Source organism: Balaenoptera ricei, chromosome 3, assembly GCF_028023285.1.
Source record: "Balaenoptera ricei isolate mBalRic1 chromosome 3, mBalRic1.hap2, whole genome shotgun sequence".
NCBI classification, from domain to species: Eukaryota; Metazoa; Chordata; class Mammalia; order Artiodactyla; family Balaenopteridae; genus Balaenoptera; species Balaenoptera ricei.
Genome location: NC_082641.1, coordinates 110,604,908 through 110,632,216, shown reverse-complemented (window position 1 = coordinate 110,632,216; position 27,309 = coordinate 110,604,908). Strand labels below are relative to the sequence as shown.

Here is a 27,309-nt window from a genome sequence, read left to right as displayed (position 1 = left end):
ACCCACTTGGCCCTGTCCAGGGCTGGCATTGTAGGCTCCTGGGGTTTCTGCCAGATTCTTTGTCTCTACCCCAGGGTCCTACACCAGGCTGTAAGACCAGACTACCTGGCAAGGCCCTATTTCTGAACCAGTGAGGCCACCACTAGGTGGCCCCACTCAAGCTGCACCCTCTCTCACTGGCCTTGAGTCAAAAGTGCTGGTCAATTGGGACACATCCAGTCTTTCCTTGGTCCCTAAAGGAGGAACCTGGAGGGGAGGGTTGGTCCCAAAGTCCAGTGGACAGCTCTATGCTGACGGCGCTGAAAGGTACAGATGTGTATGTATAATACCCTCTGCGGCCTTCGTTAATCCCGGGAGCCCTGCTCTGGGGAATCCCATGGAGGGACCAGGTGCTCATAAACCCTGACCAGGCTTCCAGCTACTGTGGTAGTTGCCAGGCCCTGAAAGTGCCATCAGCAGTCAGAGAGGACTCAGTGTCAGGCAGTGGAAGTTGTCCCTTCCCCTTCTCCAGGGCAGGGATCACAGGTGAGTGGGGGAAGGCAGGAGCAGGGCAAGCTGAGGATGCCTCTGTTTAGAGGGAAAGCCTGCACCACACCTGCCTTCCCATTCATCCAGTTACCTGTCCATCCAGCACAGATATTTTTGCCATCCTTTTCTGGAGAGATACCAGGTTCTTCTCCTGGGATGAGGGTGGTGGGCAGACAAGTCTAGCCTGCTTTGAGGAGCCATTGGCCAGGGCTGTCACTTAGGGACAGCGTGGGGCTAGGGCTTCATTTGGCAATGCCCCTGGCCAGGCTGGGGTCAATGGTGGCAGTGCATACCTGATCTTGAGCCTGGGAAGGGTCTCTAAGACTGGGACTAGGCAGGTAGCACCTTCTGTCACCAGTTGGAAATGGCTGGGTGTTTCCCTCCCTGGGTAAGTTTGCTTTGTGGGCCTCTGTTCACCTGCCAGTTTTCCCCACTAGACAGAGCCCCTTTGATCTTCATGGTCCCTGAATCCCCAGCCAGGGCCTCAACTGGTGCCCAGCAAATGTTTGTGGAATGAATGCATGAACGAATAGGATAGAGCCATTACCAGAAGGGAGGTGTGACTTTATTTACACAGTAGATGTGGGGGAAAGGAGTGTGACATGGCTGCTCAAGATGGCTGTTGATTTATTAAGTCACCCAAAATGGGTGTGCTTAGTGAGGCCTGCTGGAGGCCACATTAGTGGGGGATGTTCATTCATTCATTCATTTATTCATGTATTTTTCTTCCCCACTCCCTCTCTAGGTCCTGGCTTCCAGGCCCTATGCTAGAGCTGGAGACATAGTGGTAAACAGGACAGAAGCAGCCCCCATTCCTAGGAAGGCAAAGTGGTGAAGGAAGTAGAAATGAGAGTCAGATAGCTTGCATGAAATTCATCCACGAAGAGTTATGGGGTCTATGCAGGGACCTGGCTCAGGCTTGGTCCAAAGGGAAAACCTTTTGGAGTGTTCCAGACAGGAAGAATGACACAGTCAAAGGTCAGGGAACTGAAAAATGCCTCAGGTGCTGGAGCATCAAGTTTGAGGCTACACATGATAAGAGAGGCCATCAGGGCTGTATAAAGGGGATTGGCAGCCTTGGTGAGATCTGTGTCTATCCTTGTGGCAGGGACACCTTTGAGAGGTTCTATGTATGGAAATGACATGATCAGAATCACACTGTTAAAATATCACTCTGCCTGTGGCATGGAATAAGGATGGAAGGAGCTGAGTGGAAGCTGTGGGCCAGGATGGACCATCCAGGTAAGAGATGGTGATGTCCTGAATTTGAGCTGTGGCTACGGGAATGGAGAGCAGTAAATGGATTGAGTGATCTACCAGGTAAGATCTACAGTGGGGGAATGTGGTGGGGAAGAAAATGGAAATGACCAGGAGATGTTGATTCTGCTTCCTGAGATATGGGAAATGCTGGGGTGGAAGGAACTGTGGGCAGTGTGAGGTAGAGTGTGGGGAGATAATGAGTTCACCTAACAAGTGGCCTCAAAGAAAAGGCTATGTGGGTCTGGAGTGGGCCTGGGCTGGAGATTCAGAACTAAGAGCCAAGGATTTATAAGGGGTCCAGGAGCCCCTGGAGGGCATGAGGGAATGTCAAGTGTAGTAGGTTGAATTGTGGCCCTGAAAAGATATGTCCATGTCCTAATACCTGGACACTGTGGATATGACCTTATTTAGAAAGAGGAATTTTGCAGATGTAATTTAAGTTAAGGATCATAAGGTGAGATCATCCTGATTACCCAGGTGAGTCTTAAGTCCAGTAAGTATCCTTATAAGAGACAGAAGAGGAATAGAAGCAGACACTGAGGAATGAGTGGGGTCCAGGACTCTGAGGCCCTGTGGAGGCTTTAGTCGGAACTTTGGCTATGGTTATGTGGAGCAAGGCATTAAGGAGACACCCATCCCTTCATATAATCATGAAATATTTATTGAGCTCAGTTCTGTGGTAGTTGCTGAGGATGTCATGATGGACAAAACACACATTGTTTACATACTCCCAGGCCAGTGGTGTGTGTGTTGGGGGGAGGGGGGGCAGACATGAATCAAACAATCATTCAACTGTATCAACTGTAGCAAGTGTTAGGAAGCATGTAGGACATGAGAGGCTGTGATAGGAGATTTTGACCTGGCCAGGGAAGCGAGGAAATTCCCTCTGGGAGGATCTGAAGGATTTAATTGGGGAGGAGGGACATTTTCCTAGACAGAAAGAACAGCATGTGAAAAGGCCTGGGAGTGGAATGGGGAGGGAGAATGGCCAGTTAGAGGGACTGGAGGGGAAGGTCAGTGTGGCTAGAGGAGTGAGCAGTCACCAAACCATGCCGGGCCTTATAGGCCACTTTCAGGATTTTTCCTAAGAACAATGCAATTTACTAAGCTGAGAGTGATGGGTTCAGATCTGCCTTCTGAGGAGGTCACTGTGGTTGCCGTGTGGAAGAGAGACGGGAGGAAGTAAGAACGGAGGGGGACAGCCAGCGGGGAAACTGTTGCAATCATTCAAGTGAAAGAGGATGGAGAGAAATGAATGAATTAGAGAGGGATTTAGGTGGTAGAATTGAATGGACGTGGGATATGGAAGGACAGGGTTTGGGGGCGGGGCAGAGGGAAGTGCTGAGGGTGATTCCCAGGCTTCTGGTTAGGTAACTGGTGGTGGTGCAGGGGGCCGGGTGGCTCCCTCAGTGAAGCAGGGAATATGAGAGGTATGGGGGTGGGGGAAGGGGAGAGAGCATGAACTCAGCGTTGGGCACGTTGTGATTGAGGTGCCTGTGGACACTCAGCGGAGATGTAGACTCAGCAGCCAGTCAAACGCGTCTGGAGCTCAGGAGTCAGGGCAAGCGTAGAGAGAGAAATTTGTGTCATCTGTGTATAGGAATTATAGAAAGAGGAGAGGAAAGTAGAGCGCCTAGGCCTGAACTCTGAGGAACCACCAACCTTTACCGACTAATGGGCAGAGAGGGAAAGGAGGGTGAGCTGGGGGCGAAGATGCCTGGGCAGAGGTGGCGAGAGATGATAGTGGCAACAGAGGGAAATGAGTGTTCAAGGGAGACAGTGGCCAAACACTGCTGGGTGTGAGGTGCTGCTGGGAGCTTTGGCAGATGAGGACTGAAGAGTGGCTGTTGAATTTAGACTTGGAGGTTATAGAGAGTTTGTTGAGATCTGGTTTGGTCTTGTCGGGGGGCCAGAAGGCCCACTGCAGGGTTCTGAGGGGTGGGAGCAAAGTGAGGACAGACTGCTCTTTCGGGGAATTTTGCTGTGGTTGGAAGGAGAGAGACACTGCAATAGTTGGTGGGGTCTAATGAGGGTTTTGTTTCCATACTAGAGACCTGAAAATATTTACAGGTCAAGGGATGGATCCATTTGGGGAGAGGTTTAACATTCAAGTGAGAGAAGGGGTGATCCACAGGGCAAGCTCCTGAGAAGGGGGAGAGGATGGGAGGACCTGGGCAGACAGAGGGAGACTCCTGCGGCATAACAGGATGTAGCAGAGGCAGGAAGATTTCTGTTTGGTTTTAGTTGAGCTCTGGGGAGGTCAGCTGGTGGCTGAGGAAGGGCGGAACAGTGGCTCATTCCGTGTTTTATGTGTCTTGTGTGTATTTTTCTGTGTGTCCATGCCTTCCCCAGGTCTGGGCTGCCAGCCTGGATGGTGTGCCATAGGGAATATCCCCACACTGGACTGGGCGGAGGCTGAGCACCTCCCACTCTGGCCTAGCTCTCTGATGAGATTCTCAGACACTGTTTCCCCTCATTCATGACCAGGAAGGTTCACAGAACAGGCGTGGGAACCTGCTTGGTGGCCAGGGCCTCCTCTAGCCCAGGCTGAGATTTGCAGCATCCCTGCCTTCACTCCCTCCCAGCCTGGATTGGCTGAAGGAAGTGCCCACTGTTTTTGGCCCATGTTGTATGTAAGGGCTTGGGGAAAACGAAGGTTGGCTCCAGCGTGCCCCCCTTCCCCCCGTCTTTGATACGCTCCCTTCTCATCAACCCTTTCACCCACACATACATCCCCAGGAGGAGTGTTGGATCCAGGAGCTGGGGACAGTCTGCATTCCTTTGGGAGCTTGGCCCTGGGGGTGGATGCCAGGTCTCCAGTCTTCTTCAGGTCCTTCTCCACTGTCCCCATCCCTGATAATCCAGCTCCTGGGCCGGGTGACCCCACCCCCTGTAACCTGATGGTGGTGATGATGGGGAGGCGGCAGTAGGAGCCGTGTATACAGCAGGACCACCGAGGAAATGGGCATGAGCTGGGGCCAGGGTAGCTGGCCAGCATCCAGGGATGCTCCCCTCGACAGCACCGGCTTCAGGATAGGGTCGTGGGCCCCTCTCCAGCCGCCCAGGGGCCGGGGAGGAGGGCGGGCCGAGTCCCACAGGTGCGGGCGCCAAGGAGACGCCGCGTACGTGCGGAGAGCGGCGGGCGGCATGAAGGGCGCGGCGGCCGGCCCCAGGCCCGCTCCCGGCTCCCGTGCGGCCGGGCGGCCTCGGCCTTCCCGGGGGTCGCTGGCTGTGGTAGTGACCCCTGGCCGACGCTGTCTGGGCGCGGAGCCAGGGGCCGCGGGCGGGGGAGCGGGGGGCGGGGCGGGAGGTGGGGACGTGGCTGCAGCTCAAGCGGGCGGAGCCCGGCGACGGCGGGAGGTGGAGCCGCCGAGGGAGGAGGGGCCGAGCGGGTTGGGTGCCGCCGCGGGAGGTTCTGGAAACGCCGGGAGCGGCGCGTGTCCGGGTGAGCGTCCCGCGCGCCCGGCCCCCGGGTCCGCCGCGGGGCTCGGGCGCGGGCTGGGGTCGCCGGTTCGAGCCTTCTGCCTGCGCGGGTCTGGGAGCTGCGGAGCGGGGGTCGCGCCGTCCGGGCCGCAGCCCCGCGCCCTCTGCTCTGTTTCTACACCCTTGTGGGTTCCTGTCCCGCCGCCGCGTCCCCTCCCCGAGCTCAGGGTGGTGAGGTCAGCCGCGCCCTTCCTGCCGGTCCCCTCGGGGCGGCCGGGCCTGGCGGTCAGCGTGGCCGCCCCGCCTGTCAGGCTCCCGGGAAGGGGCGGCCTGGCCCGAGGGCTGCCAGAGGTTGGAGGCGGTGGCAGGGGCGGCGGGCAGGCCCTGAGGGGCCGCTTAGTGTTAGGGAGGTCCACCATCCTGCCTCCAAAGGGCTGGGAGTCTGCGGCCTTGGCCCCGCTTGCTGCGCATTAAGACAGGCTGTTGGATGAGAAAGTTTTGTTTTTCTTTTTCTTTTTTCCCCCTCCAGACATCCTTTTCTAACCTGCATGGTTTTGCCTCAGCAGGCGCGGAGACTTGTAACTAGTTAATTAATTCAACAAACGGACCCTTCTGCGTATCAGAAACTGCAAGGAGTTGCTAGCCCAGTGGGGCAGGCGGACTGGAAGACCAGGAAAGGCCAGGCCCCGGGCAGTGTGGTGAGTGCTGTGCTGGGAGGGAGCACCGGACTGTGGGTACTTGGTAGAGGACAGGATGCTTCAAGCCAGAGGGCTTCCTGGAGGAGGTGACCCATGAGCAGGAGTGGTCAGATGAAGGCAGTAGAAAGGGTAAGCCGGACAGAGGAACAGCATGTGTGAGTGGAAGCAGACCTGGGTACTCTAGTGGAAGCAAGGTGATGGGGGAAGGGACACTTTAGGGAATAGCTGCCCATGGACCCTGTCCAAAGAGCTTCAAGTGAGAGGACAGTGCCTGGTATTGTGCCCTGTATGTGGAGGATGCTCAGTGAACCCTTGCAGCATAAACATGGATCAGCATAAACCCTCCTTCTTCAGGGCAGAGGCCCCTGGCCTCTGTTTTCTAATCTGACACCTTTAAGGTGGTGTAGAAGAACATCAGAGTCCCTCCCAAGGCTGAGACTGGTGTATTCTGCTGTAGAGTGACACCTAAGGCTTGTGTTGCTTGATGTAATCCATCTGAAGCTCAGCAACCTCAGTGCTTTTGCAAGAGATCCTGGCCCTGAGAGCAGGAGTTGGGGAACATTGCTTTGTAGCTTAGGGCATTCTCAAATGTTCCTGATTTTGCAGAGATACACTGTCCACCTAAGAATTTATAGAATGGTTTTGCAAGCTGCTGCCCGTATCACATCTGGGATAGCAGGTTCCATGATTTAGTTCTCTGTTAAATGAACCATGGTTTCCTTTGGCTTGTGCTTAAACGGCCCCTGAAGCTTCCAGGGTGCAGTCTCTCATTTTATTCTGGGCCTCAAGGGCCAGCCTCTCTGTTTAGTTCTCCCTACTCATAAGATGTTTGGGCTTTGAATCCTTTTATCCTTGGGTCTCATTTGTAGACGGCCAAGCCCACGCGCTGTGTGACCCAGCCAAGGAAGCCACGTAGCAGAGTTGGAGTGTGTTGGCTGGGGGCCTCATCCCAGAGATGCTGTCATACTGGGCCACCCTAGTTCTCTGAGAGGTCAGCAGGCAGACATGATGGCGACTGAGCATTGTCTGTGGCTTGTGATAGGCCCTTCTACCCTGTCCAATGCTCTGAAATGGGTGTGCCCAGGAGAGTGCCTGCTTTGTCACTGGTTTAGCCTGGCCACAGCCAATCTCTGTTCATTCCTGGAGTACCTCCTGTGTGCTGGGCTTCTGCTTAAAGTGTACCTGGGGCTGGAATGAGGGAGGAGGGAAAGGAGGCAGTGGCGGTGGCACTATCCTTGCCCATGGGTGGCTCACAGTCTCTCTGAGATTGCTGCTTCACGCTGGCAGGTGGTCATGTGCCAGGGAGGAGCTCAGAGTGTCAGTGCTCATGAGAAGGAGAGACCGCATGGGTGCAGCCCTGAGGAATGAGTGGGGTGAGCGAATCTGGGGTCTGCTCATTTCCTGAGAGAACCTCCCCTTTTGACTCTGCCCTCCCACATCCTTGGGAGGGTCTGAGACTGGATGTAAGACCTTGGCCAGTGTGTGGCCACGCTGGCTGTAGTGTGCATTGGTCTGGCCGGTGTGTCCCTGGCTCCTGGGATCTCTCAAGAGTTTAAATCTATGCAGATGGAAGTTGGCAGGAGATGCTGTGATGCAGGCACGTGCAAGCCCAGACAGGGTGCTAGAGTGAGGGTTAAGCTTTGAAAACATTGCTCGAGTCTAGCAATTTGAACTTTTGAAGTGCACCAGGATGGGACATCAGTCTGTTCTTGAGCAGAGAGGGCTGGTGGCTCCTGTGGTCTCTGGGGTTTGAGCTGGAGATGTGGAATGAGGGATATAGTTTTTATTCTCAGAAGGAGAAGAGGAGCATGAAAAGTCTGGATTAGAGACCGAGGAGACCTAGGTCTAGGAGACCTAGGAGAGAGTGTTTGTTCAAGTGGTGTCATTGCAGGGCAGAGGATTAAATGTTTGGGTAATGAGTTCCCCAGCTCTAATAGGATCACAGACCAGCATCTGCTCTAGACCTGATCACAGACCACCATCTGCTCTAGACCTTTCACGAAGTGCTTGCTGAAACATAGCCTGCTCTGTACCCGGCACTCCTGAGGGCCCAGGGTGTGGCCGCGATCCTGAGGCCTGGTACTCGTAGGAACTCAGAGTGAGCAGGTCAGAGACATAGAAATACGTGAGATTCTAGAGTATTGGTCCAGTCACCTGTTTTTGCCAGAGAACTTTCCTTCCTTGGTGAGAGTTAGAGCCAGTGATTGACCAGTTTCCAGTTATTCCCTGATGGTCAGTATGTTGCATTACGCCTGACTCCACCCTCTGCTGAATCTCTTAACACTCCTGGGACATGGAGTGTTAAGAGATTCAATTTCTGTCTTGTTTTCATCTTCACTGTCCCCTAGACTGGACCGTCTTTCTCTCCAGGGATCAGCTGGGAAGCTGGCTGCTTCAGGTCTATTGCCATTCCTCTAGTACCCTTGGTGCTCATGACTGGTATAAGTTGTGCCTGGTGCTAGGCTGCCCACTGACATCTGTCATCTTATTCAGTCTTCAAAACAGCCCTGTGATATGCAGATTCTAATATTTTCACTGTTAAATATATGGGAAAACTGAGGCTCAAAGAGACCCTGTAACTTGTCTAAGGTCCCAAAGCCTGGAAGTGATTGTGGAGCTAAGCTTTAATTCTGGGGCTCTCTGACCCCAGGGTGGGTGTGCCTGCCTACTAGACTGTACTGTCTTGCCCTGAGCTGGGCCATTTGGTCATTTGTGAGTGCTGTGATGTCTGGGCAGGAGTGACTGCTCACTTGAACTTGAGGCACCATGTTTTTGTCTTCTGGGTCCATGTTGTTGTCTGCCTTCTGGTGGGATCCAGCCACGGACGTCATGAGGCTGCTTTGTGAACCACAATAAAGTCCTTGACCTGGGCAGGCCTGTTCTGCTAGGCCAAAGTGTGGCTCCTCCTTCTGGGAAGTCCTTGTGCTATAAGACAACAGATGTTACTGAGTAGGATTGAAGGCAGCAATATATAGTAGAAAGTATGTTTTGGATTTGAGTCTGGGCTCTGCCAGTAATTTCCTGTAGCATGTGAGGTGCGCAGGAAACTCTCAGCCTCAGTTATGTATCTTATATATCTATATCTCAAATGGAGATGGTTATCTAGTTTACAAGGTGTTGGTGAGGATTAGATGGTAGAAATGAAAGATTTTTGGAAAAATGAATAGTGGTTATCTTAGCCTAGAAAACAGACCCCAAAGCAGAGCTTAAGTACTTAATGCTTTGTTAGAAGGTAAGTTGCAGAGTAGCAAGGGTAAGGGAAAATAAAAGTGAGGTCGAGAAGGAGGCGAAGCAAATACAAGGTGGTGCTTTAGCAAGCTGACCAGTCTGCACAGAGATACACTAGTTGCTCAGCCATGCAGGACATCTCTGGGTGAGCTCTACAGAAGCTCCGTGCTGCAGAACAGTTTCTCAGTGAAGGCCTGGAGAGGGAATTTATCTGCTGACGTCCTCTTGTTTCTGTCCTTCATTGGTCACAGTTGCCCTAGGAGGAGTTAATTCCCCCATGCTCACTCCTCAGTTGCACTCCCAGGGCCCTCCAGCAGCCCCTGGGGAGGTCAGCGTGGCGCTTCGCTGGAGTCTGGAAGTAGCAGGAGGAGTCAGAGATTTGGGGCCTGCACAGTCTCCTTCACTGGGTCTGAGGCAGAGCAAGTGGCCCATGGCCCAGGAGGCAGGTGAGACCAAGAGAGTACAAGGTGGTATGTCAGATTCATCCAGTATAGTGGTGTGTGGATTTTATTCTTTCCGGTAGTTCCTTATAAGGTAGTCTTACCTGGACTGCCAAGTCTTTGCCAAGACTGATTGAAAACTCAACTGGCTTTTGAATGTTGATTTGTACGGCCTTTTCTGCTACTTAATTGTCTAGTTACTGAAGCAGGAGACTTTGTGGTTTTGATGGTACCCACGTGGGAAGTACAAGTCAACATGTCCAGGTACTGGATAGAGAAACTACAGTCAGCCCTCCATATCTGCAGATGTAAAACCTGTGGATACGGAAGGCTGACTGTACTACACCTATTATATAAGGGACTTGAGCATCTGTGGATGTTGGTATCTGTGGGGCCTCCTGGAACCAATCCCTTGTGGATACTGAGGGACAACTGGATAAGGATAGGTATGCATGAACATCTAGGCTTTGTTAGGTTCTCAGTGAAGGAGAATGTTTTTCATGTGATGTGGTAGTTAAAGGTATAAAACCTGGAGTCATGAGATGGGGCTGGAGAGCGCAGTAGGGCCAGGTCACACAGAGTCAAAAAGGCCCTTAGGACTAAGTAATTTGGACTTTGTCCTGAGAGTAGTGGAGAGCCTTCGGCGGGTTCTTAGGGAGAAAGAGACCAAACGAGGGGCTGTAGTAAGCTGTGATGGCTATTTTGTAGAGCAGAGGTGGGAGGGAGGCCACGTAAGATGAGAGACCAGTGCAGGTAGGGGCCAGTATAGCTGCAAGAGGGACTTAGGGGTGGCTCAGATCAGGGTGATGATTGAGGCATGACATCAGGTAGGGAGAGTAGAGTGCCTTCCATCCTTCCCTGGGGTGCCAGTGAGAGCAGCTTATGGGCCCAAATGGACATCCATGTACATAGGTGGTAGGGCCTCCTGGAGCCTCTGTTGAACTCTTCCTGGGTTGAGCACGCAGGTCCTCTTGGCTCTGCCATTTCAGAGTTGGCCACGCTACTGGGAGGCAAGGCCGCTGTGGGGAGCCCTGTTCAGGCTCATTTTGCCCCTTCACAGAAGGCAGGCAGCCTCTTGTTCAGAGCTAAGCCAGACAAATACATTGTTAAAACTCAAGCTGTTGCATTTGGGTTGCAGCTGGGAGCTTGGCAGAGGTTCCTGCCTGATGAGGTAAGGGGAGAAGCTAAGGACGCTGCTGGTTTGCAGTTGGAAACATCTTTTCATGGTCATTTGGCCAGGTTGTAAACGTCCTTTCCAAAGAGCGGGCTTGCTAAGGCATGTGATTGTATGTCTTGGAATTGTCCTGTGCTTAGAAATAGTGCCGGTCGCCTGGTGGGTGATTTATTGTCACTGGGGTGTTGGCAGGCTTTGGAGGACCTCCCCGTGGGGGTCCAAACTCAGGCTGCTGGACCACTTTAGAGTCCATTTGAGAGGGCCTGCTTTGTTTTCTTTTCATTTTAAATATGAAATATATTTTAAATTTCTCATAGAACTCCTTGTAGAAAGATTAGGAAATACAAGTAAACATAAAGAGAAAAATAAAATTATTTCAGCAAGATACAACTAGATTTATGACTCTCTGCTTGCATATATATGCAGGTATGTAAATTTCCATATATAAAAATTTTTCCTTATAAAAATGAAATCATAGAGTATATATTGTTTGGGAGCTTTTCTCACTTAACAGGATGCTTTGATCTTCTCTCAATGTTAATGTGCACACAGTGTCCATTCTTACACAATCCATAACAATCCACTGTTTGGAAGAAATGTAACATCTTCTGTTGTTACAGTTTCCTGGAATGAACAAGTCTGCGGTGAGGGTTTTTTTTTTTGCTGTTTTTGTTGGGCCAGACTTTGCTCTAAACTTGGGATGCAGCTCAGATAAAACTCAGTATTGGTTTTCTGTTCAGACTTGGTGATACTTTATTTTCATAAAAGGGGCCTCAGTGTTGCCCATTTCTAGGCCTATTCAGTATGGATTTCTGAGGCTTCCTGGAGGGCTTTTGACAGCACTGGACACTGGTGGGGGCACTGGGCAGGCATACATGCTCCCACTTATTCTGTCATAAGCAAACTCTGGGTATAGGTATGAGATGGGATGGGGGGCATGTAGGTGGTTGGCTTTTCCCATACTGTGGCACACAGTCTTTCTTGGAGACTGCCTCCTCCCAGCCTGACCCTGATTAGATGGCCTTTTGTACACCTAATACAAATTAGTGTTCGGGGGCTCAGGATCAGGGGAAATGGGCTGGGACTCTAGTGTACTTTTGCCTGGGGTGGCAGTGTTGATTGTGGCGGTCTGGGGGCTGCGTGGGAGCGCCTAGATCTCTGGACCAGCAGGGTTGTCATCCCCCTCCTCCATCAGAGCAGGCCTTCGTAGGCTCTTGGTCAGCCCATAATCCCATCTGTGATTCTTTGGGCTCTGCCTCCAGGCTGGGATTCGTCGATAGGCTCAGTCTAAGCCAGATAGCACATTCCAGAGAAATGACAGCTGGTATTCATGTAATGAAGGAACTTGGCTGCTTTTTCCTGAGTGCTGTAAGGCATGAACCATGGGCAGTATCACCAGGGTGACTCGAAAGGAACAGAGAGGCTTCTCCCTCCCTTAAATTTGTTACCTGATCTCTGAATGGGCATGCCACTGCAACTACTGATGGAACAGGGGACAAACGCTGGTGCCCCCCAACTTCCAACTGTGTTTGGTCTGGTCTCCTGCCTGGGCACTGCTCTCCCATCACCCCAGCCTGATGGGTAGTTGGCTGATTCATTGTCCACAGATACAGCCTCCTGGCTCTGGGTTTTTACTGTTCCCTCCCTACACACATACAGAAGGTGTTCTCCTGAGCGGATGAAGCCTCTTGAAGTACAAGGAGCAGACCCTAACCCTGTGAATGGGTCTTACGTAAGCAAGAAGAGAGGCCTTCTGGAATCCCGGGGTGGAGATGTGGTATGCTGAGGCCTGGGAGCAGATTTGTGGCTGGCAAAAAGGGGATCTGGGCTTTACCTTGGGGCTAGGCTGGGCCGTCTCACCTCTTCTCGGTGACTTGCTTTCATCTGCTGCCCTAACTTTATAATGGATCCCTTAGCCCATACTCCCTACCCTGCAATAGGTTGTGGGCTGAAGGATCTTGTTCTGTGTATCTCTGGGCCCCTGACACCTAGGGTATTGATGGGCATGATGTCAGCTCTGCAGACATTTGGCAGGGGATGAACAAATGGGGACACTCACTTATTCTCTCCTCTTCCTCATATAGGAACCCGTTTGAGGGTGGGGGTCGTGGTTGGGCTTCTCTGAGCCTAATCTGGAACCACAGTGGATTGGAATTTCTTCTGAAAGGGTGAGGTGAGGAATGGTGGGTGTGACTGTGCATCTAATCATCGCAGGCAAAAAACTGCTGATCTGGCGTTAGTCAGCTCAGACTTAGAATTCTGTCAGATAAGGCTTACATTTTGGAGAGAAAGCATTTGTATTTCCTTTATATTCCTTGTTTTCACTCAGTAAATTTCCAGTGGGGCTTGGCTGAAGTAGAGCAGGAAGAGGAGGGACTGACAGAACTGGGGCTTACGTGGGTGCTGTTCCTTCAGCGTGCTCCAGGCTGCATGGCTGAGCTGGGAGATGATGTCCAAAGCTTCCATTGTGTACTTGGGTCCACTGCCAGTGGGGCTTGCCCCATGGTGTGCCTGCTGCCTTCAGAGCTGGGTCTGGCTATTTCTAGGCTGATGAGAAGACAGCAGCTGGCCTCTTACTCATGTCAGCAACCCAGCCTGGCCTAAGGTTTTGCCCCTGTGTGGCTGATTCATTTTTGTATCCCGAGTGCCTAGCTCAGTGCCTGGCATATGTGGGTCTTTAGTAAATATTTGAGAATGGTGATTCTCCATGAGGACAGTGTCTTCCAAGGAGCTCACTACAGGAAGAGCAGCGTCTGCCCAGTCTGCTCTAACTGTGGCCAGGTGCAGACCAGCAGGGAGCAGTTTGATTTCTCTTCTGGCTCACCATCTGCTGTACACCTTATTTTGGGTGTGGGTCCCCTGGGGCATATTGAGTCAAGTTCTCTTTCTGTCATTGTCTCTCCTATACTTTCAGTTTTCTTGTGGGCAGGGACTGTGTGTTACATCTGGGTCCTCAGCACCTGGCACTGTCCTCGCACCTGTGTTGGAAGGAAAGACAGAAACAGAGAAGAAGTCTGGGCCAGAATCTTGAACTGACAGACTATTAGACCCAGAGGTGACTGTTGTCCACGGCCCCTGCCTCCATTCAGCCTTCCTGTGTTGTCAGTGGTTACCAGAAGTCGAGAGGCAGAGTCTCTCCCAAGGGCACTTGGCCTCCTGGAGCAGGGGACAGAATTAAGCATACATCTCTGGTTCTATACCCTGGCATCTTTCCACTGGTGGTCCTGAATATCTTCCCTGGCTTTTGTGTGTTAGGTCAGGATTTTGGCATGTTTGAATGTGTGTATATATGTTACCATTGTTGATCTAATGACTACTATCACTGAATGCCTTGCAGACACTGCCCTCTGTGACCATGAAACTCTGGGTATCCATGTTGCTGGTGGCCTGGTTTGGTGTCCTGGGCTGTGTGCAGGCTGAATTCTTTACTTCTATTGGTATGTGCCAACAGGACTATTGTCTACCTGAGCAATCCTTGACTCATGTGCCAGGGGATGTCACTGCCTGAGGCCTGTTCTCATTCAGGGTGGGATGGCCTCATCCACTGGTTTTGACCAGATCTGGGGAGAGCTGCTGTTTCCCCCTCTGAGCCCTGATGACCTGGATGTCCTTCCTGGGAGCCAGCTGTCTCAGCTGAGCCTCCACCCTGGGTAGTGGAGGCTGCTCCTGGGCTGCCTGGCATTTCTGACCAACTTTCTCCTGGACTAGAGTGTAGTTCTGAGCAGAGAAGCCCCCAGGATGTCTATGTCCCAGTAACATGACCCAACTGGGTGGCAGTGGGAGAATGAGATTTGGGGTTTCTTCCTTAAGGTGTCCTCAGTGCACTTAACATTCCATTGGACCCTCTGCCTCTCTCTTCCTGAAGCTAGGGGCCAGGACCATACGAATGTCTAGGTCTCGTTTAACTCTAGGGCCCCATGATCCCAAGAGAGTTGATATGCCCTTAGCCCAGGGGGCTTGCCTCTGAGCTGATGTTTTGTGCCCCAAGTTCGGGAGCTGGATGTCCCTCATCCATTTCTTACTGGCCCTTTTTTCTCTCCCTTGCAGGGCACATGACAGACCTGATTTATGCAGAGAAGGACCTAGTGCTGTCCCTGAAGGAGTACATCTTGGTGGAGGAAGCCAAGCTCTCCAAGATTAAGAGGTGTCTAATGTCCTAAATCCCTACACCCACCCTGAGCCAGCCCTCCTCCCCCACACCACCCCCCCACCCCGCACCAGAACCCATCCTGGGTGCCCATAAGAGGAAGCCCGTGAGGGGGCAATGTGGGGCTGGCCTGGAGGTTACTTCATGCCAGTCCCCCAGAGTAGCTAAGTATGTGGGCTAAGGACTCACTGCTTTTTCCTTTTTAAATAGAGACCCCCTGAATCTCACCAGGAAAATTACCCTAGGTCAAGATCCGTGTGTTAACCTTCCTTTTTCTCTGGTTCCGCAGCTGGGCCAACAAAATGGAAGCCCTGACCAGCAAGTCAGCTGCTGACCCTGAAGGCTACCTGTCCCACCCTGTGAATGCCTATAAACTGGTGAAGCGGCTAAACACAGACTGGCCTGCGCTGGAGGACCTTGTCTTGCAGAACTCAGCTGCAGGTGAGGGACAGTGAGCAGGTGGTTGGGTGAGCCAGTATGTCTGTGTGCTGGCACCTGGGGAGTGTGGGTCTGAGCCTGTCCTGGGTCGGGGTGTTGGTGTGCACGTGCAGTGTGTGAACATGCAGCCTGCCAGTCCGGTGGCTCTCATCTCTGTGGGGACCTGGCAGTTGTCTGTCCTTGCTTTTAATATGTTATAATAATCAGTTCTTGGGGATTCCCTAGTGGTCCAGTGGTTAGGACTGTGAGCTTCCACTGCAGGGGGCACGGGTTTGATCCCTGGTTGGGAACTAAGATCCTGCATGCTGTGCTACGTGGTCAAAAAAAAAAAAAAAAAAATCAGTTCTTGCCTTTTCCTAGTGTTTTTGGGTCCCTTTTTTTTTTTTGGTAGTGACTTTTTTCTAATTACACTTTAGTAATACATATTTATAGAAACATTGGAAAACACAAAAACAATCATATAAGAAAATTACAGTTCTTAATCCAATTGCCTAGTGATAATCACTGTTAAAATTCTAGTCTTTTTACACATGTATATACATTTTAAAAAATGGAATCATACATATATATCGTGGAATGCAAACTTATTTGCTTTGAGGGACCAAATGAATTAACAAAAGTAAGATAAGTGGGCTAAGTGGTGGGACCAGTGCAAGCTGGGGAGCACGGGCCTCATCTAAATTTATTCCCATTCATATCTTTTAGAAAGAAAACATTATCTGTTGGCAGATTTGTGACATAAGCATATACTGTTTTCCTGAATTTTTCAGCTTCTCTATATGTCCTTTAAATGTTCTTCTGCAACATGGTTTTAATGGCTGGACAGTAATATGTCATACTGGTGTAGTGTAAAACTGGTCAAGTCAGTGGATGTGGAATTGTTTCCAGATTATCGGCAATCTTACACATATCTTTATGCCCATCTCTGATTATTTTCTTATGATAAATTCCTATAAGTGGGATTTGCAGGTTAGAGTATGAACTTATTTAAAGCTTTAACTGTGCTTAGTCTTTTACTATGGTAGTACTTTCTATGCTCTAATATTTTCCTCTTAGCAGGAGATGGTGGGGCAGGCCTGGAGGTGGGCCCTTCTGATTCCAGCCTTGAGCCCAGCCCCGCTGGACTCACTGTCTCTTCTCCCTGAGTTGGAAGTGCTGATTAACTTCAGACCCGTTGTCGTCTCTCGGGCTGAGGCGTTTTAGCCCTTAATGGCCAGACTGGGCTGGGCTGGGCTGGGAGCAGGGTGGCCTCTGGGCAGGGATTAGTGAGCTCAGCTGGGCGGAGCTGTGCCCAGTGAGCTCACTGCCTCCAGAAGCCACGGCTGCCTTTCCCAGACCCTGCCTCCCAGCCTGAGCCTGTAGCTCAGAACTGGCTGTCCTGCCTGCAGTGCGGGAGAATAAGCCTGCCCATATGATCTTCTGTTCTCAAGTCTTGTTCTTCATACCCATCCCCCGCCATCAACATCTGGTTCTTCTGGAAAACCTTATAATTACCCGGAGGGAGACAGGACGGCCCCAGTCAGCAATACGTTGTTTTCACCTCTTTCTTTCAGAGTTCTTTCCCCTGAAATGGGGAGAGGGGGAGGCAGGGAGACATGCTAACAATGTGGTTTTTTTCTGGAAGCATTTTTTCCCCCTGGATTGTAAACTCATAGAGTCCCTGACCATGCAGCCGTGAGGAAGACAGGGTTGCAGCATCTTGGTCCCTGGGTCCCCAGGCAGGGCTAGAAGTGGGTGTTTGAGCCTGAGGTCGTGGGAGTAGGTGGCTATGGGTCCTGCTGCTCTGGGGAAGAGGCCAGAGAAGAAATGGCCTTGGACTTCCCCTTCTAATTCTCAGCTTATGAGCACAACTGAAGCCCCTGAATCAGCATGGGAGGGCCTGGCCTCCACCTGGAGTCCTGAGATTGCAAGAGGTGTATATCTTGCTTTACAACTAGGGCTTGGAGTCCCCAAACAGCTTCCTTGGGTGCTTCTGTGCTCAGGGGCTCTCCCAGGCTCCAGGCTGTGGTCTTGAGCACCACAATTGGGGAACTCATGCCCTGAGCTCATTGTGGGTCTGAGTGGTAGGAGTGCCCTAGTAAGCAGAGCAAGGCCCAGTGTGGCCTCTCAGGGGAACCATGCCGGGCTTGTGCAGCCCCACCTCAATACTGGCCTTGGTCAGATGATTCTCCAGTCCCTAATCTTGGCGTGGGGACAGCACCAAACACCTCCAGGACTGTCATCATCACCTTTCTGGATGATAAGGGCCAGTGGTCAGTAATGAGTGGCCAGCTGGGCTCTCTGAGTTGACCACTTCTGTCCCTTGGGCTCTTCAACCTGAGATGTAGGCTAGGAGTCTGTGATTACCTGGCCAGGCTAATAATCCTAGATCAAGGTTTTCCATGTGATTTGTTTTTCACTGAGTGGTCAGCACGTCCTCCCTGAGTCCTTTCCTGTGTCCCTGTCAGTTACCCTCGCTGTCCTCTTTTCCTTCTATCTCCACGCCAAGACTCTCAGATTCCCACGTGTTAATTAGTGTGAGGGGGCCTTTCTCTTCATTTCCAAATGAGCAGCACAGGCAGTTGGTACAGTGAGGAGTAAGAAAGGGGAGGTCTCCCTGGACTGGAACCATCAAGGAGGGCTTCCTGGAGGAAGGGGAAACAGCCTTTGAGGGAAGGGGCAGGGAGATTGCACTAGCCAGAGACCCTCCGGTGGGTGCCTGTCTGGTTCCAGGTGAAATTCTGTCCCTGGATCAGGGTAACCTTTTGTTCTCACTTTCTCCTTTGGAAGGCTTTATTGCCAACCTGTCAGTGCAGCGACAGTTCTTTCCCACTGATGAAGATGAAACGGGAGCCGCCAAGGCCTTGATGAGACTTCAGGACACATACAAACTGGACCCAGACACAATCTCCAAAGGGGAGCTTCCAGGTAACTCACCACTCCAGACAAAGCCTGTCCAGCATGTGTGTCTGCTGTGGTGTATGGACAAGGATGGAGCCACTGCTGACTCATGGTCTCTATGCTCAGGCTCACCACGACCTCTGGCTGTAGTTCTTTCTTGGGTTTCCAGTTGGTGTCAGTCCTCTATTCCCATGACAGCTGTCTCCCCTCAGCCCCTGCCCCACCACCTCCCTCCAGTATTAGCCCAGGCCTGTCCTCTCTCAGCTCAGAGAATGCCGAGGTTGCTGCTCAGGACCTCCTTGGTCTCTGTCCCCAGGGCACCACTCAGGTCTGCATCCACACCCACTTCTATTCCCCACCCTCCAATTTCTTCTTGCCTAAGACTGATCTCTGGACTCATTGCCCCATGTCCTGTGTGCCCTCAGTTACAGTCTCTGTCCCTGTTCATTCTGTGTCCACCTCTCTGGACTCTTCCCCCTGAGCTCACACACATGCTCTGTTCTTGCTCATCTTACAAACCCCTCCCTCAGGACCCAAGGCCCTTTTGAGTCTCTGCTGCTGACTGATCTCTTCTCCCTCCTGGCTAGGCAGCTGGAGAGCCATCCACACTCTTTCTCTACTTCCTTGGTTCCTGTGTCCTCCTGAACACACAAAGTCTGGCGTCTTTCCCCCCCATTGGCCAATCCTGCCCCTGCAAGGTCACCAGTGGCCACTTGGCTGGTAAAGCCAGTAGACAGGTTTCAGGCAGAATGTTCTTTAGCTTTTCAGCAGCATTTGGCACATTGATTGCCCCATTCTTCCTGATAGTCTCCCCTCCTTTGAATTCTGGGACACTGGTCTTGGCTGTTTCTCTTTTGGCTCCTCTCTCTCTCTCATTTTTTTATAGGCCCCTTTTCAATTCAGTTGTCTGCCTCAGTATGTTTATAAGAAGACGTGTTGGGGTTTGGTGGCTATTAAAGGCCAATAAACCCAGGGATTCAGTTAGACTCCATTAGAACTTGGATGCCACCTCACCCGTGGGGACCCTGTAGGAGGCACAGCAGAGGGAATCACAGTGAGGGGGAGGGATGCACTGTGTTGTTGGCTGGTCAGGGCCTGGAGCCTTGGTACTGAAGAGTCCAGTGAGCCAACAGGAAGGAGTGTAGACTTCTCCTTAATCCTCACTCAGTCAGGTTTTGGACCAAGCCAGGCCTTGAGGCCAGAGAGAGAAGGTGGCTTGGGGCACCTGCAGGATCTCTTCACCCTGTAGCTGTGAGAATGGTTGGTGGGAGGAGAGAGCCAGGCATTGACCTTTTACATTCAGTTAACAGACCCATGCATATCCTGGAGGGGAAATGAGGGGTGGACGGGAGTTGTTCCCCCAGGATGCCATCCCTACCTGGTGTCTCCCTAAACACCTTCTCCAAGTGAGCCCAGCCATTTCCATCACTCGAGGTATCACCTGTACATGGATGACATCCAGATCTGTGTTCCCTGTCAAGGCTTGTCTCCTGAGCTTTCAACCAGTGCAGGCAAATGGCTGTGGGACATCTCTACTTGGATGTTCCATGGGCTCCTTAAAATTCACATGTCCCAAACTGAAATCCTCATCCCTTTTTGAACCGTCTACTGTCCTTCCTCCTTATGTCAGCAAAAAGCTCTCCATCCACTGGCTGCTCTGGATTCTACCTCCCTACAATGTCTTTTGTACTTGGAGGCCCTGACTCCAGCCTCATGGTCACTTCTTTCTCAACTGGATTATTGAAATATTATTCTAACTTATTGTATACCTCCAGCTCACTCCTTAAAATCACCTTCCACGTGGTCTTAAGCACATATCTTTTTACATGAGTTCCTGATCACAATGTTTAACTTTTAGGGCTAAACCAAATCCCTCTTAATGTGTGGTCTTTGTGGTCCTGTGTGGCACCATCTCCTTGGCTTCCTTGTCTGTTGTACTAAGCTTTGCCACTGCTCAGCTTCTTTGTTCATCCCACAACCGCTGCAGGAATACCTTTACCCCCTTCAGCTGGGTTTCATCACGTGTGATTGCCCTTCAGCCCTCAGCTCTGCTGGCATTCTCCAGGGAGCACTCTCTAGGGAGCAGACTTTCAAGTTGGCTTCTGGGAAGGATGCTGAGTGTCTGGGAGCCATTCTTGACCTTCTTGGTATCTGTGAGACATGTTGATAATAGCTACTGATTATTACCACTCTGGGGAATTATAGGAGACATTTTCATATGTTGTCTTGTTGAATTCTTGGCGCAAGTCCTCTAAAACTGATGGTATTATCTCTATTTAGAGATAAGGGACTAAGAATCAGAGAGGCTACGTAACTTGTCCATAGTCACACAGTTGTGGGGTGCCATAGTTAGGCCCACACAGACCCTGTTTTGTCCAGCTCACTCAGCTGTGTTATACTGCCTCCATCAGTGTTCAGTTTCTCGGCCTACAGAGCCAGAGATCCGTGGAGGTACGTGGAGAGTGAACAGGGACTCAAGGACCTCCCCACCCCAATCTGTGGTCTGCCTACTAACTCTGTCTTGTGTTTACTCTCCCCATTTTCCTTTCCCACATTGTCTGTTCCTGAGCCATCATGGTGAGCAACCCTTGGTCTCTGAAGCAGCCAACACATTGCAGCAGGGGTTTCATCCTGGACATCTTGGACATCAGGCAGCAAGAGCCTGCTCTGAGGCAGCTCTTCCATGTCAGCCATGCCTAGGCTGCTCTTAACGGGGTTGTAGGGAAACTCCCTTGCTTTCCAGGGAGGGTCACAGCCTAAACCCTGCATCTCCCCATAGCTTACACACCACATCTCCTTTTTGACTTGAAACTCTCTTCATGGTCACTTTCCAGCGCCGAGCCAACAGCAGATGACCTGTGGTCACAGGACCTGCTGAATTGATCTTCATCAAGGGCCCCACCACCTAGTGGTCAAAGCTGGCACTGCAGTCTTATCTCTTGGTCTCCCTTGGCATCTGGCACATCACTCCTGCTCCTTCTGTTTCTTTCTCAGTGTTATTCACTCTGTCCTTTCTGTATAGGTGGTCTCTGGGGCCCTGGCCTCAGCCACCTTCTCTACTCTTTCCTGACACTATTTCTGGAAGCGATTATCTTCATCCATGGCTTTACCTGCCACCTAAGTTCTGTTTTTTTATATTTAACTTATTTTTCTGACTTTCAGTCTCAAATGGCCAGCTGCCTCATAGACATCTGCCGTGTGGCTCACAGGACCTTTATACTCTCCTGAACACTATTTCTTGGGCTTCCTCGGCTCTTCCATAACAAAGGACCCTTTGCACTTGGGGAGTCTGAGGTTAGGAGATAGGCTGTGCACCCCAGCCCGAGGCAGGGCCAGCCTGGCTGTGCTTTCCTTACTAATGTCCCTTGGAGGTGTGTGGTCTGAAATCCTGGTGGGGCTCTGCTGGGATGATGCCCCCCACCCAGGGACCCAGGCTCCCTCAATGGGGGAATCTTTCTCCCTAACCCAGAGGCTGTTTGAACCCGACTATTTGCCTCTCCTGCTGCAGGAACCAAGTACCAAGCAGTGCTGAGTGTGGACGACTGCTTTGGGATGGGCCGCTCGGCCTACAACGAAGGAGACTATTACCACACAGTGCTGTGGATGGAACAGGTGCTGAAGCAGCTCGATGCAGGGGAGGAGGCCACCACATCCAAGGCCCAGGTGCTGGACTATCTGAGCTATGCCGTCTTCCAGTTGGGTGACCTGCACCGTGCCCTGGAGCTCACCCGCCGACTGCTCTCCCTTGGTAAGGAGGTTCTAGGGGAAGGGCAAATGCAGAGGGGGAGGTAGCAGGGGAACTGGTCACCCTGCTGGCCACTACCTGGCTGCTCTCCAGGGACTGAGCCAGTCTGACCTGCCGCCTAGCCACTGACTAATGCTTTGCTGCTTTCAGGCCCAGTCCAGCTGCCAGCTAGCTCTTTACCCACTGAAGTTCTGGCCTTAGCCCTTGCCCAATCACTGATGGATACACTCAGGCCTATGGCACCCGTGGCCCTACACATGGATTCCTATTCCATTTCCAAACAGGAATCCAGTGCTGCAGTGCATCTGCTGCTATGTAGGGTGGAGCCTATACTGCGTCAGGAGTAGCTCGAGAGGCAAGCTGTATTTCAGGATTGCTGCAGTGACAGTGACCTGACCTGTTAGAGGCCTGAGGTCTAACTGGTGGACTTGCCATGGCTTTGGCGATTTCAGTTGTCCTGTGGTGTTAGACTGAAGGGGATCAAAAGCACTGTGTCTCAAGAACCCATTTGTTCCACCTGTTACTAATATATGGGATATCATAGTCTGAGATTTCACAGACCAGCAAAGACTTCCTTTCGCTGCTCCTTTTCATGGGCCTTGGGTCTGAGGCCAGCTAGTGTGAATGTCTGTAAGACGGATGTGGGAAGAGAGCTTTTTGGACTCTGTTGTGTTAGTAAGAGCCTTGTACAGGGAGTCAGGACACCTGGATTCCTCTTCTGAATAACCTAACCTTAATCTCTAACATCTTTGGGCCACAGTTTCCTCATCTGAGGGGTAGCACAGTAATCCTGCCAAGCTTACTCCTTCTTGTTGTGAGGCCCACAGGACAAAGCTGTGGGAGTGTCATGTGGCCCTTCTTGCCACCGGTGTTTCAGCCTGCCTTCTAGCTGTGGCCAGCAAGTGGTGTGGTCACCAGTAGTGGATGTACTCCAGGGGACGGCTGTCACTAGCACACAGCCACGTGGGGAGGAGGAGGCAGAACTCTGGCCTGCTTCTGTGGACCTGTGTCCTTGGGACTTCCAGGGAGTTCCAGAGGAGAGCCGCGTCGGTGGCTAAGCGTTCCCCGCGCCCCGCTCTTGTTGCTCCTTGCTCATCTCTGACCAGAGTAGGGAGAACCTCTGTTGGCCTTTCCTCTACGACCAGCGAACCCTGCTTAGGTGCTGTGGAAGGCAGAATGCTGCGTGCGAGTGAGCTGCTGGGAGAGAAAACCACTTACAGAATAATTTCTCTAAATGACCTAACAGATGTTTGTGGTTTCCTTTTCCTTCTTGTTCTTTGCTTTTTCTAGACCCGAGCCATGAACGAGCTGGAGGGAATCTGCGCTACTTTGAACGGTTGTTGGAGGAAGAAAGAGAAAAGATGTTATTGAATCACACAGAAGCTGAGCTAGCACCCCAGGAAGGCATATATGAGAGGCCTGTGGACTACCTGCCCGAGAGGGATATCTACGAGAGCCTCTGTCGTGGGGAGGGTGTCAAACTGGTGAGATACGTGGATGGGTCAGGGCCCAGGCTGTGGACCTAGACTTTGGCTCTGGACAGGCAGATCTGAGGAAGATGTTCCTCTGTCTGTAGGTCGTTTTCTCAATTCTTGATAGCATCTGCTGAGGCTGACATGTGGGTGTGCTCTGAGGTATAGGACAGGAGACTTGTCTTCCCTGAGGTCCCAGGCAGAGTTTCAATCCTCTAAGTTATTACTGAGCTCCCCTCCCCACCCCAACAGGCCAACTTCTACTTGACTCACTATTCTGAAGAAAGCCATGAGTGTGGATGTGCCTTGGGCCCCCACGGAAGTCATGATCTCTAGCAAAGACAAGGCAGTTGCTAGAGCTTGGTATGGGGTATCACTGGCCTTTGAGAGCCCTGGGACCCCAGTGCTTCCTCAAGGAGGCTCAGGTGTGAGACAGTCTCTCGGTCTTCTCCATGCCCATGTCTGCTTGGCTCCCACTGGCTCCTCTGTCTAGAAAGACTTCTCCCCAGCCCTAGCCCTCCTGACCTACTCACATCTCTGTGAGAGGGGCCAGGGATTACACCCTGCCACAGGACTTGTCAACATGAGGTATTCTTGGGAGAGAAGAAACATTGCATGATTTGTGGGGTATCGTTTCATGCCAGTCAAACTGAGGGGCTTTTGTTTTCTTCTCTGGTGAGGCGGGAGGGAGTGGCTGCTGGACATGGGGTGTGAGGCCAGTGTCTGCAGCCAGCTAGCCTGGGACTGAGGGTTAGGACTCACTCAGTTCAGGGCTTGTTGCTCTGTGCTCCCCAGACACCCCGAAGGCAGAAGAGGCTTTTCTGTAGGTACCACCATGGCAACGGGACACCACAGCTGCTCATCGCCCCTTTCAAAGAGGAGGATGAGTGGGACAGTCCACACATCGTCAGGTACTACGATGTCATGTCTGACGAGGAAATCGAGAGGATCAAGGAAATTGCAAAACCCAAAGTAGGTGACTCTGCAGTTCCTTCTTGGGCCACTCACTCCTGGTACCATGGGGCAGTTTAGTTGCTTACCCGGCTGGCCTTTGCTTATGTGTTGCATGAGTCCACTGTCGGGTACTAAGGTACTACAGACTCAATTTGACCTTGAGGGTTCATAGTCCAGTGGGGGAAGAAAATTGAGGGAACCAATGTGGACAGACAAGGGCTGTGATAGAAGGGCACACTGGAAGCAGGGCAAGCCCACAGTGAGAAGTGTCACCTCACCGTGTTGGGGGGCTGGTCTTTGGGCTAGTTTTTAGGAAGTTATGCCTTGGGGCGCTGCCAAGCTGGGTCCTGTGGGTTTCCTGATTAGGATTGCAAAGAAGTGATTGACTTGGAGGAGCACAAACATCTCTACAGTATTGAGTCTTCTCATCTAAGAGCACTCTGGGTCTCTCTATTTATTCATATCTTTAAAATTTTTCTTCACCTAAGCCCTGCACTTTTCTTGTTAAATTTATTCCTAGGCAGTGTTTTTTTTTTTTTGTTATTGTAACTTCACAAAAAACTGTTTCTTTCATCATTATGTTTTTACTGGTTACATTATTAAATTAGTTTACTATTATGTACTAAACTATTGATTGTAAAAGTATATTTCATAGTAGTAGCTAATGTTTACTGAGTTGTGAAGTGTGGCAGGCCCTGGTTTTGTTTTTTTGATGAATTTATTTATTTTATTTTATTTTTGGCTGCGTTGGGTCTTCGTTGCTGTGTGCGGGCTTTCTCTAGTTGTGGTGAGCGGGGGCTACTCTGTTGCGGTGCACGGTCTTCTCATTGCGGTGGCTTCTCTTGCTGCGGAGCATGGGCTCTAGGCGTGTGGGCTTCAGTAGTTGTGGCACGTGGGCTCAGTATTTATGTCTCACGGGCTCTAGAGCGCAGGCTCAGTAGTTGTGGCATACGGGCTTAGTTGCTCTGCAGCATGTGGGATCTTCCCGGACCAGGGCTCAAACCTGTGTCGCCTGCATTGGCAGGTGGATTCTTAACCACTGTACCACCAGGGAAGTCCCAGCAGGCCCTGTTCTAAGTCCTTAACATATGTTAACTGCTATGTCTATTTAGCAGGCTCTGTCATCATCTTCATTTTACCTGCAAGGAAACAGTTGTGGTGCAGATCACAGCTACTTGTTGAACTCACTTATTCTTCATTTGGTTTTTAGCTAATTATCTTGGGTTGTCCAGATAGTATTAGCATCTGCAAATAAGAAAAATTTTGTTTTCTCCATCCTAATAGTTATAGTTCTTTTGTTTTTGGTGTCTTGTTGAACTGCCCAGAGCTTCTAGAGCATTTTTACAATAGGAATCTTTGTCTTGTTCCTGAATTTCATGGAAATTCTTTTGGTATTTCATTGCTAAGTATGCAGTTGGTTGTTGGTTTTGTATATATTCATCATGTTATAAAATTATTCTTCTATTTCTAGTTCATAAAAGATTTTCTCCTTTTTGACATCTTTCAAAGGGAACTACTTTCTGCCATATCCCCATCCTTCTCCTATCACTGGTGATTAGAAGGGAGGATTTAGCTGGAGATCCTCTATTGCTCTGCTCCTAATAGAATTGTAGAGGCCAGGAGGCCCAGCACTCCTGGAGAGATCTAAAATAGGTTCCTATCCTAGGCCCTGGACTGTATCTTGGAACAACCTTGGCTTGAGATACTAGGACATCTACGGCTCAGAGTCAGTTCTTAGTGTCATTGATGTCGCTGAGGGAGGGTCTAGCCAGTGTGTGTGGAGAATGGGGACCAGAGACCCGCCCCCGCCCCCCCCCCGGCCCCCCCCCCCCCGCTTCCATTCCCTGGACCAGCTCCAGATTCCTCCCGGAAAGAAAAATGCTTTCTTGGCTGTCAGGTGAGAGAGGCACTGTTGTGCCATAACCTCCTGAGAGAGTTCTCCCTTGTCTCTCCGACCAAAGCACTAAAACATCTCTGTGTGTGTGTGTGTTCATGTTGGGTGCATGTGTGCACATGGGTGTGGCTGGGCAGTGTGGGCAGGGAGGAGCATGTTGGGAAAATTTGTCTTTGAACAGAAGCCGTGTGAAGAGCCAGACATGTTGGCTATTACAAGCTGACCTCTCCTTTCCGGGGCCTGTGAGGGACAGATGCTATGCTGGCTTTGAAGTAGGGCGCATGAGCTTAACGTGGCCTGTGGGGAACGCCTGGCAGCTGCCTGTGGGTCTCTGGTCTGCTTTCAAAATAGCCCTGTCTATCCCTGGGAGCAGAGCCCCAGCTGCCCAGAGCCTCCCTGTGGGTGTCAGGCCAGTGCTGCGGCTCACATGTTTGGATGGGGTCTAGCTGCAGCTGCAGTTGTCATCAGGAAAGGACCGTAGATATGATCTCAGGGAAGCTCTCTGCTCTGGGTGCAGTGCCATCTTACCAGAATGTGCTGCAGCAGCTCGTGTCCAGGTTGGTTGATCTCACCTCCTGGCCAGTGTTCTAGTCCATCCACCCCCTCCATCCCTTCTGCCACCTCTTGCCCTGACCTCTCCCTTACATCCTCACTGGCCTCCTTCTTCCTGCTTTGACGCCTCCTTAGCCAACCCTCCATGATGTCTCCACAGTGATCCTTCTTACATTCAGATTGTGGTGTCACTCCCCTGCATAAAGCCTTCCCTGCTTCTCAGTGGTCATAGGTTGCATCCAGCCCAACCCCCACTTAGCTCCTCAGCCTATTCTCATCTCTTTGCTCTCAGTTCTAACCCCCAGTCATAGTGCCACATCCATTTTCACCTCTGGGCCTCTGCATCACTGTTCTTTCCCTGTTCCTGTAATGTTCTCCCACCTGGCTAACTCCTACTTACCCTTCAAATCTCAGCTAGGTGGTCCCCCCTGTAGGAAACCATTCTTGACCCTGTAGACTGAGCTCCCACAGACATT

The 27,309-nt window shown here is 51.3% G+C and overlaps 1 protein-coding gene across 9 annotated transcripts in view; it reads left to right on the top strand.

Moving 5' to 3' along the window:
- Window positions 1-5,164: 5,164 nt before the first annotated feature.
- The window catches only part of LOC132362480 (prolyl 4-hydroxylase subunit alpha-2), a 38,199-nt gene continuing 16,054 nt past the window's right edge, over window positions 5,165-27,309 (top strand). For 5 of the 9 annotated variants that reach the window (XM_059917031.1, XM_059917030.1, XM_059917028.1 and 2 more), the window contains exons 1-9: window positions 5,165-5,233; window positions 5,778-5,909; window positions 14,089-14,188; window positions 14,799-14,895; window positions 15,188-15,339; window positions 18,106-18,243; window positions 21,725-21,964; window positions 23,252-23,445; window positions 24,229-24,405. In XM_059917031.1, coding sequence (XP_059773014.1) covers window positions 14,107-14,188; window positions 14,799-14,895; window positions 15,188-15,339; window positions 18,106-18,243; window positions 21,725-21,964; window positions 23,252-23,445; window positions 24,229-24,405 — 1,080 coding nt within the window. In that variant the 5' untranslated portion in view covers window positions 5,165-5,233; window positions 5,778-5,909; window positions 14,089-14,106. Of the gene's footprint in view, window positions 5,234-5,303; window positions 5,397-5,774; window positions 5,910-12,835; window positions 12,925-14,088; window positions 14,189-14,798; window positions 14,896-15,187; window positions 15,340-18,105; window positions 18,244-21,724; window positions 21,965-23,251; window positions 23,446-24,228; window positions 24,406-27,309 lie in introns of those variants that run through there. The other 4 variants (XM_059917027.1, XM_059917023.1, XM_059917024.1 and 1 more) reach the window with 4 other exon arrangements.